General features: G+C 41.7%; 1 protein-coding gene across 2 annotated transcripts in view; it reads left to right on the forward strand.

Annotated features, from left to right (window-relative positions):
- Nucleotides 1-16,342, forward strand: part of tdt (terminal deoxynucleotidyl transferase) — a 143,733-nt gene extending 127,391 nt beyond the window's left edge. The window contains exon 11 of one of the 2 annotated variants that reach the window (XM_021580065.2): nt 15,537-16,342. In XM_021580065.2, the coding sequence (XP_021435740.1) occupies nt 15,537-15,623 (87 nt within the window). In that variant the 3' untranslated portion in view covers nt 15,624-16,342. 2 annotated transcript variants of the gene reach the window in all.
- Nucleotides 16,343-16,560: the final 218 nt, after the last annotated feature.

Here is a 16,560-nt window from a genome sequence, read left to right on the forward strand (position 1 = left end):
AATAACTAGCTACTAAATTAGCAATCCAAATTCGTAACTGCAGAGCATTGAGCACATTTTTGACAATTAACTTAATAGTTATAAGATGTCTAGCTGGCACAACATTTAGTTGTGAATTCCATACTGTAACTACATCACCTGGCACGTGCTGCACAACCGTAAGACATTCACAAGGCTTGTCGTTCACCTGTCATTTTGTGCTTGTAATCAAATACCATGTGGCTAAAGACTACCAGCAAACTTCATAATGAATTATAATGTGACAGGTGAAATGAAGAACGCGATCTGCTTTATCGCCTAACATATTGCAGAAGTTGACTGCCGGTATTTCCTTAAAAGCAGCTACAAATATTCAAATGTATTAAAAAACTTTAATGAAATAGTTTCAACGGTATTGAGAAACCATCCCATGACTACTTCCAAATATGCTAGTATACGGTATAAATGGTATACCGTCCAAGCTTAGAAACAGCAAATGTGATTCTCATTTGTGAATTTCTTTCACTTGAAAATGCTATCACACATGTGGAAGTGAGATTGACACGTGGAGGTTTTTTTACATGTGAAAGGGCAAATGTGATTTTCACATGTGAATCTGCCATTCACATGAGGTGAAAACATGTTATTCTCCTCATATGTGAAAAGGTGGTGATAACATGTGAACTAAATTTAATACATATGATATTATGGTTTTACATGCGACATTAAGATAGGCTCAACATGTGAAAACAGCTATTTCACATGTGAAAATGCGACTTTTACATGTGGAACGTGTTTAATTATTTCAACAGCAACTTTTCAAATACAATAGAATAAACATTAAAATCAGTTATCCCCCTAGAGTCGATTGATACACCTGTGCGTCAATCTAAGTAACATAATAAACAACATTGGATGAATCTCAATCCTCAGCATCCACCTACTATGTACAGTGCCTTGCGAAAGTATTCGGCCCCCTTGAACTTTGCGACCTTTTGCCACAATTCAGGCTTCAAACATAAAGATATAAAACTGTATTTTTTTGTGAAGAATCAACAACAAGTGGGACACAATCATGAAGTGGAACGACATTTATTGGATATTTCAAACTTTTTTAACAAATCAAAAACTGAAAAATTGGGCGTGCAAAATTATTCAGCCCCCTTAAGTTAATACTTTGTAGCGCCACCTTTTGCTGCGATTACAGCTGTAAGTCGCTTGGGGTATGTCTCTATCAGTTTTGCACATCGAGAGACTGACATTTTTTCCCATTCCTCCTTGCAAAACAGCTCGAGCTCAGTGAGGTTGGATGGAGAGCATTTGTGAACAGCAGTTTTCAGTTCTTTCCACAGATTCTCGATTGGATTCAGGTCTGGACTTTGACTTGGCCATTCTAACACCTGGATATGTTTATTTTTGAACCATTCCAGTGTAGATTTTGCTTTATGTTTTGGATCATTGTCTTGTTGGAAGACAAATCTCCGTCCCAGTCTCAGGTCTTTTGCAGACACCATCAGGTTTTCTTCCAGAATGGTCCTTTATTTGGCTCCATCCATCTTCCCATCAATTTTAACCATCTTCCCTGTCCCTGCTGAAAAAAAGCAGGCCCAAACCATGATGCTGCCACCATCATGTTTGACAGTGGGGATGGTGTGTTCAGGGTGATGAGCTGTGTTGCTTTTACGCCAAACATAACGTTTTGCATTGTTGCCAAAAAGTTCAATTTTGGTTTCATCTGACCAGAGCACCTTCTTCCACATGTTTGGTGTGTCTCCCAGGTGGCTTGTGGCAAACTTTAAACGACACTTTTTATGGATATCTTTAAGAAATGGCTTTCTTCTTGCCACTCTTCCATAAAGGCCAGATTTGTGCAATATACGACTGATTGTTGTCCTATGGACAGAGTCTCCCACCTCAGCTGTAGATCTCTGCAGTTCATCCAGAGTGATCATGGGCCTCTTGGCTGCATCTCTGATCAGTCTTCTCCTTGTATGAGCTGAAAGTTTATAGGGACGGCCAGGTCTTGGTAGATTTGCAGTGGTCTGATACTCCTTCCATTTCAATATTATCGCTTGCACAGTGCTCCTTGGGAGGTTTAAAGCTTGGGAAATCTTTTTGTATCCAAATCCGGCTTTAAACTTCTTCACAACAGTATCTCGGACCTGCCTGGTGTGTTCCTTGTTCTTCATGATGCTCTCTGCGCTTTTAACGGACCTCTGAGACTATCACAGTGCAGGTGCATTTATACGGAGACTTGATTACACACAGGTGGATTGTATTTATCATCATTAGTCATTTAGGTCAACATTGGATCATTCAGAGATCTTCACTGAACTTCTGGAGAGAGTTTGCTGCACTGAAAGTAAAGGGGCTGAATAATTTTGCACGCCCAATTTTTCAGTTTTTGATTTGTTAAAAAAGTTTGAAATATCCAATAAATGTCATTCCACTTCATGATTGTGTCCCACTTGTTGTTCATTCTTCACAAAAAAATACAGTTTTATATCTTTATGTTTGAAGCCTGAAATGTGGCAAAAGATCGCAAAGTTCAAAGGGGCCGAATACTTTCGCAAGGCACTGTATGTCGCACTTCCGTATCTGCGGTGAAAGGTGGCAGAGCTAGGGCAGTGTTTGTCAAACTGAGACATCCCAAAAATCGGACTTCTCACGTAAACGTCTGCAGCGTCCGTTTGACCTACAAAACTATGGTGAGCACTCTATGGAAAGAGAAGACTCAAGAACCTGATGGTGGTTTTGTTCTACATCACCCACAAGTGTCACAGGACTCGTCGGAAGGAAACTGGGACCGGTTTTAAAAAATGAATGGAAGTATGAAGGTAGTTTTGTGCCTACCCAAAAAAGGGGTTAAATATGTGTTAAAATAAAATTATGATAACATTTCCTGAGCTTTCTTGTATCTCCTAGATATAGGACAGACACTTTACAAACCTTGTTTCTTATTATACATTTTTTGACTGACTTTTTTGCCATTTATGAATGTGTTATTCAATGCGTTTCTCTGGGCTATATTAGTAAAGTCCAAATTAAAATGTTTATAAAATAATTGTTTTATATATATTTTTTATACCTAAAGGGGTCCTACAATTCTAATCAAATAGCTAAATGATCCCCCCCATCCACCACAGCTTAGACTTTTAAGAATGAACTCATTATAAGATGAAAGCACAGATAAAGAAAAACTTCCAGACAGAGCTCATGTTTTGCAGATACTTTTTTAATTGAGCCGAACCTTCTTTCTGCTGATGCAGCAGCATCGGATCACATTGTGTGAATGCAGAAGGAATTAAATTGGTCATGCAAAACCAGCCCCTTTAGAACAAACCAATTCATTATTTTCAGGCTTCAGTAGACCAGTGAAACGTAATTTATTGTAATCATTAATGGAGCATTCTGTTGGGGTCCGTACAAGAGAGAGCCGAGAAAAACACCCAGGGCTCTATTTTAACAAACCTTATTCAATGGTGAGTCTAAGCGCTAGCGATAGCACTATAGATCTGTGGGTGTGTGCGAAATATTTATTGCTATTTTCACAGCCATTATTATGAGCGCAATAGCTGGCGGTGGCGCGAAAAGGGCTGGGTTTGATGAATAAACAAGTTGTAAGTGTGACGAAGGCTTGGCCACTCACTGGCAATCAAGGTGCAATCAAGGTGCAATCAAGATCTGTATGTTATTGACAGTATTTGCATAGTCATAAACTCCAATTTCGGCAGGGGTAACCGCATATTATCCTCCTAGTCCATTATTGTTACAGGCAGTGGTTTTTCCATTTATATTTCAAGATTGGACGTTAACACATGGGACGCTCACAGGTTTGTCATCTCGTTAGTGGGTAGGTGTTTCACCTCTGCTGACCCAGGTGATATTTAAGAATGGCTGGCCCAGTGCTCCAGTTGTCTTGAGAGATGTAGAGGGTTAACTCCTTTAGTTGTCTCTCCCTATTTGATTTATTGAAAAAAATACCTTTATCTGATCTTCCCTGTTTTCATTTTGCTCCACTTTTTGGTGTGCTTCCTGTCTTTAAGTTTGGCGTGGGTTTTATTTTTGTTTGCCTGTTTTTCGTCAAATTTAGTGGGCACTCATGGTGGGTGTCTTTAAGGTTCCAGATGTTGTTGCTAGTCAACTTTCAGTGGACACCCCCATGAGTCTCTTTCAGAATCCCTCCTAAAACCCCATTGTTTTGGCTGTTGTCAGTGACTCTGTTCGTTCCCCCTTCTGTTTGAGCAACAGTATTTGGTTTTCTTGCTGGGAAACGCAACAATTATGGATTGATACTACAGTTTATTAAATAACATGGGCTCATCTCTCATTTCAAGATGGGCATATAGCCTACATGGAGGGGTTTTTACACTTCCAAAATAATAACAGGAGCTGGCAAAAATAATGTAATAGCTTACATATATTTATAGATAAAAATGGGATGTCCGCTCACTGTCCTGCCAAACTTTATTTTTTTTAATCAAGCTTTGGTTATAAAGGTTTATTTCATGAGGCCTCACGAGGAAAACATTTTATCGATAGTCTTGACTACATGGCGAATGCATTGGGCATGACAAAAAACAGAGGAGGAGAGGCTATGCTTGGTTTTTAATCAAATTCAACAAAATGGGAGAAATCATTAGGTAATGTTTCTAAATATGAGGTTAATGGGCACAAAAAACACTCTTCTTCTGTGTGCATAATGGGCACTGCGTCACAGCTGGATAGGATGAGCTTCATTTGTCAAAATCTATGTGACAACACAGGGTTTTTTGCCCTAACACTACACAGCTGATTCAAATATCCATCTCATCATCAAGCTTTGATTATTTGAATCAGCTGTGTAGTGCTAGGGCAAAAAACTAAACGTGCACCCAGGCGGGGCCCCAGGACTAAGACCATCGATAAAAGGTTTGGCTCGGGAGACCGCTTTGAAATAAATCTTTATCGCCAAAGCTTTATTAAAAGATAAAGTTAGGCAGCAGCAAAACAGTGAGCGGACATCCCGTTTTTATCTATAAATATATGTAAGCTATTACATTATTATTGCCAGCTCCTGTTATTATTTTGGATGTGTGTAAAAACCCCTCCATGTAGGCTATATGATCCAAGACCGAGTTTGGGAAACCCTGCCATAAACCAACTGCTTCACAGCTAAGATCAGCTTTCGATTGGACTTAAATGTCCCCACCAGCTCATACTGAAATTGGCACTTTGGTTGTGCGTTGTTACCTCTGAAATTGTGATGTATTGTTAGCAAGTGTATTTAGTGATATGTTTAACTGCAAGTCAACATGATGTATTGGCTAGTGCTTTAATATAAATGTGGCAGCAATGCATGAATGCAACGACATTCTACATTTATCAACTGGGTTGTGTTTCGGAAGTACAGTTGGAAGTCGGAAGTTTACATACACCTTAGCCAAATACATTTAAACTCAGTTTTTCCACAATTCCTGACATTCAATCCTAGTAAAAAATTCCCTGTCTTAGGTCAGTTAGGATCATCACTTTATTTTAAGAATGTGAAATGTCAGAATAATAGTAGAGCATTATTTATTTCAGATTTTATTTCTTTCATCACATTACCAGTGGGTCGGAAGTTTACATACACTCAATTCGTGTTTGGTAGCATTGCCTTTAAATTGTTTAACTTGGGTCAAATGTTTCTGGTAGCCTTCCACAAGCTTCCCACAATAAGTTGGGTGAATTTTGGCCCATTCCTCCTGACAGAGCTGGTGTAACTGAGTCAGGTTTGTAGGCCTCCTTCCTCGCACACAATTTTTCAGTTCTGCCCACAACTATTCTATAGGATTTAGGTCAGGGCTTTGGGATGGCCACTCCAATACCTTGACTTTGTTGTCCTTAAGCCATTTTGCCACAACTTTGGAAGTATGCTTGGGGTCATTGTCCATATGGAAGACCCATTTGCGACCAAGCTGTAACTTCCTGACTTATGTCTTGAGATGTTGCTTCAATATATCCACCTAATTTTCCTACCTCATGCAGCCATCTATATTGTGAAGTGCCCTAGTCCCTCCTGCAGCAAAGCACCCCCACAACATGATGCTGCCACCCCCGTGCTTCACGGTTGGGATGGTGTTTTTCGGCTTGTAAGCCTCCCCCTTTTTCCTCTAAACATGATGTCATTATGGCCAAACAGTTAGATTTGGGTTTCATCAGACCAGAGGACATTTCTCCAAAAATTACAATCTTTGTCCCCATGTGCAGTTGCAAACTGTAGTCTGGCTTTTTTATGGTGGTTTTGGAGCAGTGACTTCTTCCTTGCTGAGCAGCCTTTCAGGTTATATTGATAAAGGACTCATTTTACTGTGGATATAGATACTTTTGTACCTGTTTCCTCCAGCATCTTCACAAGGTGCTTTGCTGTTGATTTGGGATTGATTTGCACTTTTCGCACCAAAGTACGTTCATCTCTAGGATACATAACGTGTCTCCTTCCTGAGCGGTATGACATCTGCGTGGTCCCATGGTGTTTATACTTGCATACTATTGTTTGTACAGATGAATGTGGTACCTTCAGGAATTTGGAAATTGCTCCCAAGGATGAACCAGACTTGTGGAGGTCCAAAATATTTTTCTGAGGTCTTGGCTCACTTCTTTTGATTTCAAAGAGGCACTGAGTTTGAAGGTAGGCCTTGAAATACATCCACAGGTACACCTCCAATTGACTCAAATGATGTCAATTAGCCTATCAGAAGCTTCTAAAGCCATGACATTATTTTCTGGAATTTTCCAAGCTGTTTAAAGGCACAGTCATCTTAGTGTATGTAAACTTCTGACCACCTGAAATTGTGATACAATCTGTATAAGTGAAATAATCTGTTTGTAGACAATTGTTGGAAAAATTACTTGTGTCATGCTCAAAGTAGATGTCCTAACCGACTTGCCAAAACTATAGTTTGTTAATAAGAAATGTGTGGAGTGGTTGAAAAACTAGTTTTAATGACGCCAACCTAAGTGTATGTAAACTTCCGACTTCAACTGTATACAGTGCCTTCAGAAAGTATTCATACCCTTTGACTTATTACGCATTTTGTTGATACAGCCTGAATTCAAAATATACAGTATAGATTTTTTTCTAAGCCACACACTTCCCCATAATGACAAAGTGAAAACTTTTTTTATATTTAAAAAAAATGTATTTAAAATGTATTTAAAATGAAATACAGATATTAATTTACATAAGTATTCACATCCCTGAGTCAATACATGGTATAATCAATTTGGGCAGCGATTACAGCTGTGAGTCTGACTGGGTAAGTGTCTAAGAGCTTTGTGTTACAAATGCAAGGAGGCTTGTAGTGCAATTAAACTGAACATTTTTACTTCAGATGTTGTCCACTCGTTCAAAACTCACTCATCCAATCCTTACACCTCTGTTTACGCACAACGTGCATGATGTTTCCACCCCCATGCTTCACAGTAGGTATGGTGTTCTTTGGATGCAACTCAGCATTCTTTGTCCTCCAAACACGACGAGTTGAGGTTTTACCAAAAAGTTATATTTTGGTTTCATCTGACCATATGACATTCTCCCAATCTTCTTCTGGATCATCCAAATGCTCTCTAGCAAACTTCAGACGGGCCTGGACATGTACTGGCTTAAGCAGGGGGACACGTCTGGCACTGCAGGATTTGAGTCCCTGGCGGCGTAGTGTGTTACTGATGGTAGGCTTTGTTACTTTGGTCCCAGCTCTCTGCAGGTCATTCACTATTCACTTTGCAACCATTCTTGTGATCATTTTGACCCCACGGGGTGAGATCTTGCGTGGTGCCCCAGATCGAGGGAGATTATCAGTGGTCTCGTGTGTCTTCTATTTCCTAATAAATGCTCCCACAGTTGATTTCTTCAAACCAAGCTGCTTACCTATTGCAGATTCAGTCTTCCCAGCCTGGTGCAGATCTACAATTTTGTTTCTGGTGTCCTTTGACACCTCTTTGGAGTGTGACTGTTTGAGGTTGTGGACAGGTGTCTTTTATACTGAAAACAAGTTCAAACAGGTGCCATTAATACAGGTAACGAGTGGAGGACAGAGGAGCCTCTTAAAGAAGAAGTTACAGGTCTGTGAGAGCCAGAAATCTTGCTTGTTTGTAGGTGACCAAATACTTATTTTCCACCAACATTTGCAAATAAATTCATTAAAAATCCTACAATGTGATTTTCTGGATTTTTTTCTTCTCATTTTCTGTTATAGTTGAAGTGTACCTATGATGGAAATTACAGGCCTCTCTCATCTTTTTAAGTGGGGGAACTTGCACAATTGGTGGCTGACTAAATAATGTTTTGCCCCACTGTAGGTATTCCTCTTGTCCAGATTGGTTAGGGCAGTGTGCAGTGTGATTGTGATCGCGTCGTCTATGGACCTATTGGGGCAGTAAGCAAATTGGAGTGGGTCTAGGGTGTCAGGTATGGTGGAGGTGATATGATCCTTGACTAGTCTCTCAAAGCACTTCATGATGACGGAAGTGTGTGCTACGGGGCGATAGTCATTTAGCTCAGTTACCTTAGCTTTCTTGGTAACAGGAACAATGGTGGCCCTCTTGAAGCATGTGGGAACAGCAGACTGTGAAAAGGATTGATTGAATATGTCCGTAAACACACCAGCCAGCCAGCTGGACTGCGCATGCTCTGAGGACGTGGCTGGGGATGCCGTCTGGGCTGGCAGCTTTGCGAGGGTTAACACGTTTAAATGTTTTACTCACGTTGCCTGCAGTGAAGGAGAGCCCGCAGGTTTTGGTAGCGGGTTGTGTCAATGGCACTGTATTGTCCTCAAAGCGAGCAAAGAAGTTGTTTAGTTTGTCTGGGAGCAAGACATCGTGGTCCGCAACGGAGCTGGTTTTCCTTTTGTAGTCCGTGATTGACTGTAGACCCTGCCACATACCTCTTGTGTCTGAGCCGTTGAAGTGAGACTCTACTTTGTCTCTGTATTGATGCTTAGCTTGTTTGATTGCCTTCCGGAGGGAATAGCTACACTGTTTGTATTCGGTCATGTTTCCGGTCACCTTGCCCTGATTAAATGTAGTGGTTTGAGCTTTCAGTTTTGCGCGAATGCTGCCATCAATCCACGGTTTCTGATTGGGGAATGTTTTAATAGACGCTGTAGATACAACATCACCGATGCACTTGCTAATAAACTCGCTCACCGAATCAGCGTATTCATCAATGTTATTGTCCGACGCAATGAAGAACATATCCCAGTCCATGTGATCGAAGCAATTTTGAAGCGTGGAATCCAATTGGTCAGACCAGCGTTGAACAAACCTGAGCACGTGTGCTTCCTGTTTTAGTTTCTGTCTATAGGCTGGGAGCAACAAAATGGTGTCGTGGTCAGATTTTCCAAATTGGGGGCGGGGGAGGGCTTTATATGCTTCGCGGAAGTTAGAATAACAATTATCCTGGGTTTTTCCCAGCCCGGGTCGCGCAAGCGATATGCTGATAACATTTAGGGAGCCTCAAAAGAAAGTGCATGGTTATTGATTGCCTTGGTTTCCAAATATTCACATCTGGAATTAGAGGAATTGTTTTAAACTTCTCTACTTTGCTAAGTAAAGTTTTATGGTTAAAATGTTTATTGGGACGTATAGGCTGTGTTTGTTCTGACAATTAGGTTACCTATTTGAAAACAATGGCAGCCTACCTGTGTTGATTTCGAACATAGGCTGGAAATAGGCTGGAAAACTCGAGGAATGAGGTAACTCTGATTTCAAGAGAGAATACAACTGTTTACAATGGCTTTTCATCACAATTACGCTGGCGAACACTACGTTACTCGCGCTTACCCAAAATTCACATAGTTGACGGATGTCCCTCCGTGTGATTTGGGCTTATGTTAGCTGTGTGACAGTGATGTGTTTATGTAGGCCTTATGAAGGATTGAAGGAACGAGTCAGAGGAGATAAATAAAGAATTCTGCTTAATAGACGATGAGATATAGTGAGGTCATATTACACCGGCGTAATGACTTTGTCTTCCTTTGCTTCGGACACTCTAATCAACAATTATGTATTTTTTTACTCATGTTTATGTGGCAAAACCCTGGCGGCCAAATAAACTCATTTTCTGTGTATGATTAAATGGTTGATTATCTGGCACTGTTTCCCCTTACTGCCCAGTTTATTTGGCCGATTAGCAGGCTGAGAGAGTTAGGCCATGTAAACCACATTCAGCTCAATAGCCTTTTTATGGTTCAGAGGGGTTCATGATGCTAACACTAATTGCTGGGTTGATTAGTGAGTCGTCCGAATCGCCTCCTTTCTCTCCCAGGTTCTATGCTGCTGTCCCAGTGTGCCTGGAGAAGGCTAGGTGTGTGCGCGTGTGAGCATGTGCGTGCGTGCTGATCGTGGGTGGATCGTTTCAGTAGGACAGCAGAGGCACTAATCGACTCCCACTTTTCCACCACTGTCAGCCCTTTCCCGTGAGCTGCAATAAAGATAGATTAACTTACAGACAATCAAAACATTTTTCAATTCACCACCCTCTTGGCAATAACATGTTTCCAGGTGATGACAGTAAGAAGAAAAATATCTAAACAAAGAGAGGGAGGAAGGCTGTGGCCCACGCTGGTATGCCTTATGTAATAGTCCTGATGTGATATCTATGGATTTCTAATGGAGAGACCCACGGGAGTAGTACGCTATGGATACGGAGAAATATGATACGGTAGACTATAGGTGGATGTATATGTTCCTCTCTTACAGAAACAATGTGTTCTTTAGTCCTGGGGGATCTTTCAGTGTCAACGAGTTGGACACAAATGTAAATGGGTGATTTTCAAAAGCGGACTATGTCAAAATACTGATTTTCCTTTGAATAATTTAAATTCATTGCTTGCTGTCCAACAGAGGAAAACAAACGCAACAGTCCCGAATTGACATGTCCTTCAGACATACTACCGGTGTATTATAGATTATGAATATCAACACTGAATACAATCAAAAGAAAGTACTCTCTGACAGGCCACCTGTTGTGTGTGTGTTTGTGTAACATCTGTATTTACATGTTCCTATGAGTGGTTCATTTAGTGTGGATTTGCATATTATTCAACTGTGTTTGCATATCACTGTGTCTGAGGATCCACAAGCCAGCAAGTCTGTTCCAGTGTGTGGTGTGTGTGTGTTTTTGGTTTTACTATCCTTGTGGTGACTCACAAACATAGTAAAACATGGAAGAATTCGGACATTTCCCGCACACGGAAAAATACTAGTTTAGGCTTAGGGATTAGGGTTAGGAGTTAGGTCAAACATGTTTTTGAATGGGAATCAATTGTTTGCTCCACACAAATATAGTAAAACAAATGTTTGAATTTGTGCGTGTGCATTAATTTGTGTGTTTGTGTGTGGATGTGCATGGCTCTTCGAGTGGCAGCCAATCATTTCCATCAGACCCTTCCATCAGCCTGTGTGTCATGGCACGGAGGCAATGACAGAAGGCAGATGTTAAGATGGCCTGATGTCTGTGTTCACATCCACGAGAGATGTAAATATGCAGCGGGAAGACGAAATACACAGCTGGTTAGCCGGTCACTAAGTCAAGGACACTGACATGCAGTAACTCGCACTCCAGCTCCTCCTCTGTCAGAAATGCTTACCATAGTTCTGTTTGAATAAAGTAGTACTTATTGTAGTACATGGTAAGTAGGCTTATATTTGGATGGCATATGCTCCTTACGGAGTAAAAGGGTTTAAGTCAAGTAAGGCCAGGCTCAGAAGAGCAACAATATGTTCTTGGTCAAAGCTTTCAGAGAGTTTGCTGTGGTCAAACCAAATCAATTCAAATTGTATTTGTCACACACATACATATATATATGAGGAATAAGAAATAAAAGTAACAAATAATTAAAGAGCAGCAGTAAAACAACAATAGCGAGGATATATACAGGGGGTACCGCTTAGTCGAGGAAATCTAACCAGTGCCCCCGCTATTGGGGCACAAATAACTGACAAGTTAATATAGACATAACTTGTCAGTATGTAATGAATAAATTTCCCCCGTGGGGATTGGTCAGAGTTCACATTTCCTTTGTTAGTTGGATGTTAGAGCTTACCATAGCTTTCTGTTGAGCCTTTTGAACAGTAAGCATGCATCTTGTTAGGGATGCCTGAACATGATGCTCTACGAGCTATATCACCTTCAGATCTGACTGTCCAAAGCTCTCATATGTGACTACTTCACCAGTTCCCCAATCACTGTGTGGGTGTTGTCTTATTTACTTCCTGAGAGGGAAAAACGTCTCTGGTGGTCTGCTCTGGTACAAGGGAGTTGTTGGGAAGAATATACACTGCTCAAAAAGATAAAGGGAACACTTAAACAAAACAATGTAACTCCAAGTCAATCACACTTCTGTGAAATCAAACTGTCCACTTAGGAAGCAACACTGATTGACAATACATTTCACATGCTGTTGTGCAAATGGGATAGACAACAGGTGGCAATTATAGGCAATTAGCAAGACACCCCCAATAAAGGAGTGGTTCTGCAGGTGGGGACCACAGACCACTTCTCAGTTCCTATGCTTCCTGGCTGATGTTTTGGTCACTTTTGAATGCTGGCGGTGCTTTCACTCTAGTGGTAGCATGAGATGGAGTCTACAACCTACACAAGTGGCTCAGGTAGTGCAGCTCATCCAGGATGGCACATCAATGCGAGCTGTGGCAGGAAGGTTTGCTGTGTCTGTCAGAGTAGTGTCCAGAGCATGGAGGCGCTACCAGGAGACAGGCCAGTACATCAGGAGACGTGGAGGAGGCCGTAGGAGGGCAACAACCCAGCAGCAGGACCGCTACCTCCGCCTTTGTGCAAGGAGGAGCAGGAGGAACACTGCCAGAGCCCTGCAAAATGACCTCCAGCAGGCCACAAATGTGCATATGTCTGCTCAAACGGTCAGAAACAGACTCCATCAGGGTGGTATGAGGGCCTGACGTCCAAAGGTGGGGGTTGTGCTTACAGCCCAACACCGTGCAGGACGTCTTTCATTTGCCAGAACACCAAGATTGGCAAATTCACCACTGGCGCCCTGTGCTCTTCACAGATGAAAGCAGGTTCACACTGAGCACATGTGGCAGACGTGACAGTCTGGAGACGCCATGGAGAACGTTCTGCTGCCTGCAACATCCTCCAGCATGACCGGTTTGGCGGTGGGTCAGTCATGGTGTGGGGTGGCATTTCTTTGGGGGGCCGCACAGCCCTCCATGTGCTCGCCAGAGGTAGCCTGACTGCCATTAGGTACCGAGATGAGATCCTCAGACCCCTTGCGAGACCATATGCTGGTGCGGTTGGCCCTGGGTTCCTCCTAATGCAAGACAATGCTAGACCTCATGTGGCTAGAGTGTGTCAGCAGTTCCTGCAAAGAGGAAGGCATTGATGCTATGGACTGGCCCGCCCATTCCCCAGACCTGAATCCAATTGAGCACATCTGGGACATCATGTCTCGCTCCATCCACCAACGCCACGTTGCACGACAGACTGTCCAGGAGTTGGCGTTGTAGGGAGGTCATACAGGCACGTAGAGGCCACACACACTACTGAGCCTCATTTTGACTTGTTTTAAGGACATTACATCAAAGTTGGATCAACCTGTAGTGTGGTTTTCCACTTTAATTTTGAGTGTGACTCCAAATCCAGACCTCCATGGGTTGATAAATTTGATTTCCATTGATACTTTTTGTGTGATTTTGTTGTCAGCACATTCAACTATGTGAAGAAAAAAGTATTTAATAAGAATATTTCATTCATTCAGATCTAGGATGTGTTATTTTAGTGTTCCCTTTATTTTTTTGAGCAGTGTAGCAAATTGCACCTCTGTGGAAAGATTTTCATCTGCTGTAACCATGGGGGTGTTTTCTCTAGAGTTTAATGTATGTGAGAGTTAGTGACCTGTTAGTGACCTGCAGAGAACCAATCATCCACTTAGCTGGTGGAGAGACTTAAAGTGTGTGTGTGTGCCCCTGTCAGACATGCGGGCATGACTGCGTTTAATGTGTGTCAGGTCATAATCAAATTTAGATTATCAAGATTTAAGCCTGGACTGTTTGTGAAATTGATTTTATCAACAGAGACAGAAGTCAAATGAAGACAGAGGGAGTGATATTTACACAGATTGGACCTGGGCTGGACTGACTTATTTTACCCAGCATGCACTCAGGGCCTGTAATGTCCCCCTTGTTATTTGCATTGTAAATAACGGGCTAGAATGGCAGAATACATGCCTAGAAGTCCTAGAAGTTCCCTCTCTCCTACCAGTAAGGGTTGTTTATCATCTGCCTTTAGCTGTCAGAGGGGCCCAACACATGCAGTGGGGAGAGCAAGTTTTTGATACCCTGCCGATTTTGCCGGTATTCCCACTTACAAAGCATGTAGAGGTCTGTCATTTTTTATCATAGGTACACTTCAACTGTGAGAGACAAAAATACAGAACATCACATTGTATGATTTTTAAGTAATTAATTTCCATTTTATTGCATGACATAAGTATTTGATACATCAGAAAAGCAGAACTTAATATTTGGTACAGAAACCTTTGTTTGCAATTACAGAGAGCATACGTTTCCTGTAGTTCTGACCAGGTTTGCTATGCTATGTCTGGTGCAAACACAACACCTCTCATCACCCTGAGAACACCACCCCCACAGCATGATGCTGCCACCACCATGCTTCACTGTGGGGATGTTTTTCATCGGCAGGGACTGGGAAACTGGTCAGAATTAAAGGAATGATCGATGGTGCTAAATACAGGGAAGTTCTTGAGGGAAACTTGTTTCAGTCTTCCAGAGATTTGAGACTGGGACGGAGGTTCACCTTCCGGCAGGACAATGACCATATGCATACTGCTAAAGCAACGCTCATATAGTTAAAAGGGAGACATTTAAATATCTTGGAATGGCCTAGTCAAAGCCCAGACCTCAATCCAATTGAGAATCTGTGGTATGACTTAAAGATTACTGTACACCAGCAGAACCCATCCAAATTGAAGGAGCTGGAGCAGTTTTGCCTTGAAGAATGGGCAAAAATCCAAGTGGCTAGATGTGCCAAGCTTATAGAGACATACCCCAGGAGACTTGCAGCTGTAATTGCTGCAAAAGGTGGCTCTACAAAGTATTGACTTGGGGGGGGGGTGAATAGTTAAGCACGCTCAAGTTTTCTGTTTTTTTGGTCTTATTTCTTGTTTGTTTCACAATAAAAAATATTTTGCATCTTTAAAGTGGTAGGCATGTTGTGTAAATCAAATGACACAAACTCCCCAAAAAATATATTTGAATTCCAGGTTGTAAAGGCTACAAAATAGGAAAAATGCCAAGGGAGGTGAATACTTTCACAAGCCACTGTATAGCGATGTTATCTTTCTGTTCATCTGAGACTAACATGAGTGACCTCTGATTTGCTCATACTTGGGCTTGTTTGGTTTGCAACTTGAGATGTTTCAGTGCGTGCGCGGCATCTTGCTGTCAAGCCATGTCAACTCTCACAGTCTCTCACATGTCTCTTATGTCTACTATATTTCTGAATCCAACCATCAATTTTGTCTTTGTTCTTTCTCCAGAAACTATGCCTACTGGCGACTACTGAGGAGGACATCTTTGCCCATCTGGGTTTGGAGTATGTGGAGCCTTGGCAGAGAAATGCATAAGCATCATCCTCTCACAGACACCCATACAATACCACCTTTATACATACAGTACATTAGGGGTTCCCAACTTTTTAATTCTCAGCCCACCTTCCAACATTGGGAAACACATTTTGCCATGGGGTGGAGAAATATTTTGCTGTTTTAAAGCTAATTTCCTGCAGTTCTACAGATTTTGGCATGTCTTACGTGTGTTTATGTAATATCTGAGTGAGTTAAACATTACAACAAAATTAATGGGCTAAAAACCTAGCTACAAAACATTAGCTGACATGGGCTAGTTGATCTGGACATTTCTGACAAGTTATAAATCACTATCTAATAACTGACATGACAAAAGGAAAAACTGCTGATGCACTACCCAAATTAGAAATGTCAACTTTCAAGAGTAAGTTGAAAGCCCGAGTTCCTTAAAAAATATATTTTGGGGAACTCCGCGCCACCCCTGCCATCCCCTTGTGCCCCCCGCAGTTTGGGAACCACTGCAGTACATAATTCCCATCTGTCTCCCCCCTCGGCTACACACTACTGCAATCTCATTTCAAAGAGCCTAATCTGGGTTGATTTTTATACTTGTGTTCTGTTGTCAGACTACATACTGATGTATGATTCATGATTATATTCTTTTCATCATGCCTGGCTTTTTTCTCTTAGCCTCTTAGTAAATAAAAATTCTGTTCTGTCATTCAAAACCTGTTTTTCTCTGAGTATTCTTATGTGATTGATACATAACTACATAAATCAAATGGCTATGAGGTAAAAAGGGAAGAGGAGAGGGGCATAAGCGCGGGCAAGAGAGAGAAAGTCCCTTGTTGAGTAAAATGGTTGTAATCACCCTCCTCCTGGCAGGACAGCTCTCGAAGTGAACCGGAGCCAAGCCTCCTGGGAATGGAGAGGAGGGTAATGAGCTGCAGATAGAGGTGCATTCAGCATCCCGTTT

This window comes from Oncorhynchus mykiss, chromosome 23, assembly GCF_013265735.2.
Source record: "Oncorhynchus mykiss isolate Arlee chromosome 23, USDA_OmykA_1.1, whole genome shotgun sequence".
NCBI classification, from domain to species: Eukaryota; Metazoa; Chordata; class Actinopteri; order Salmoniformes; family Salmonidae; genus Oncorhynchus; species Oncorhynchus mykiss.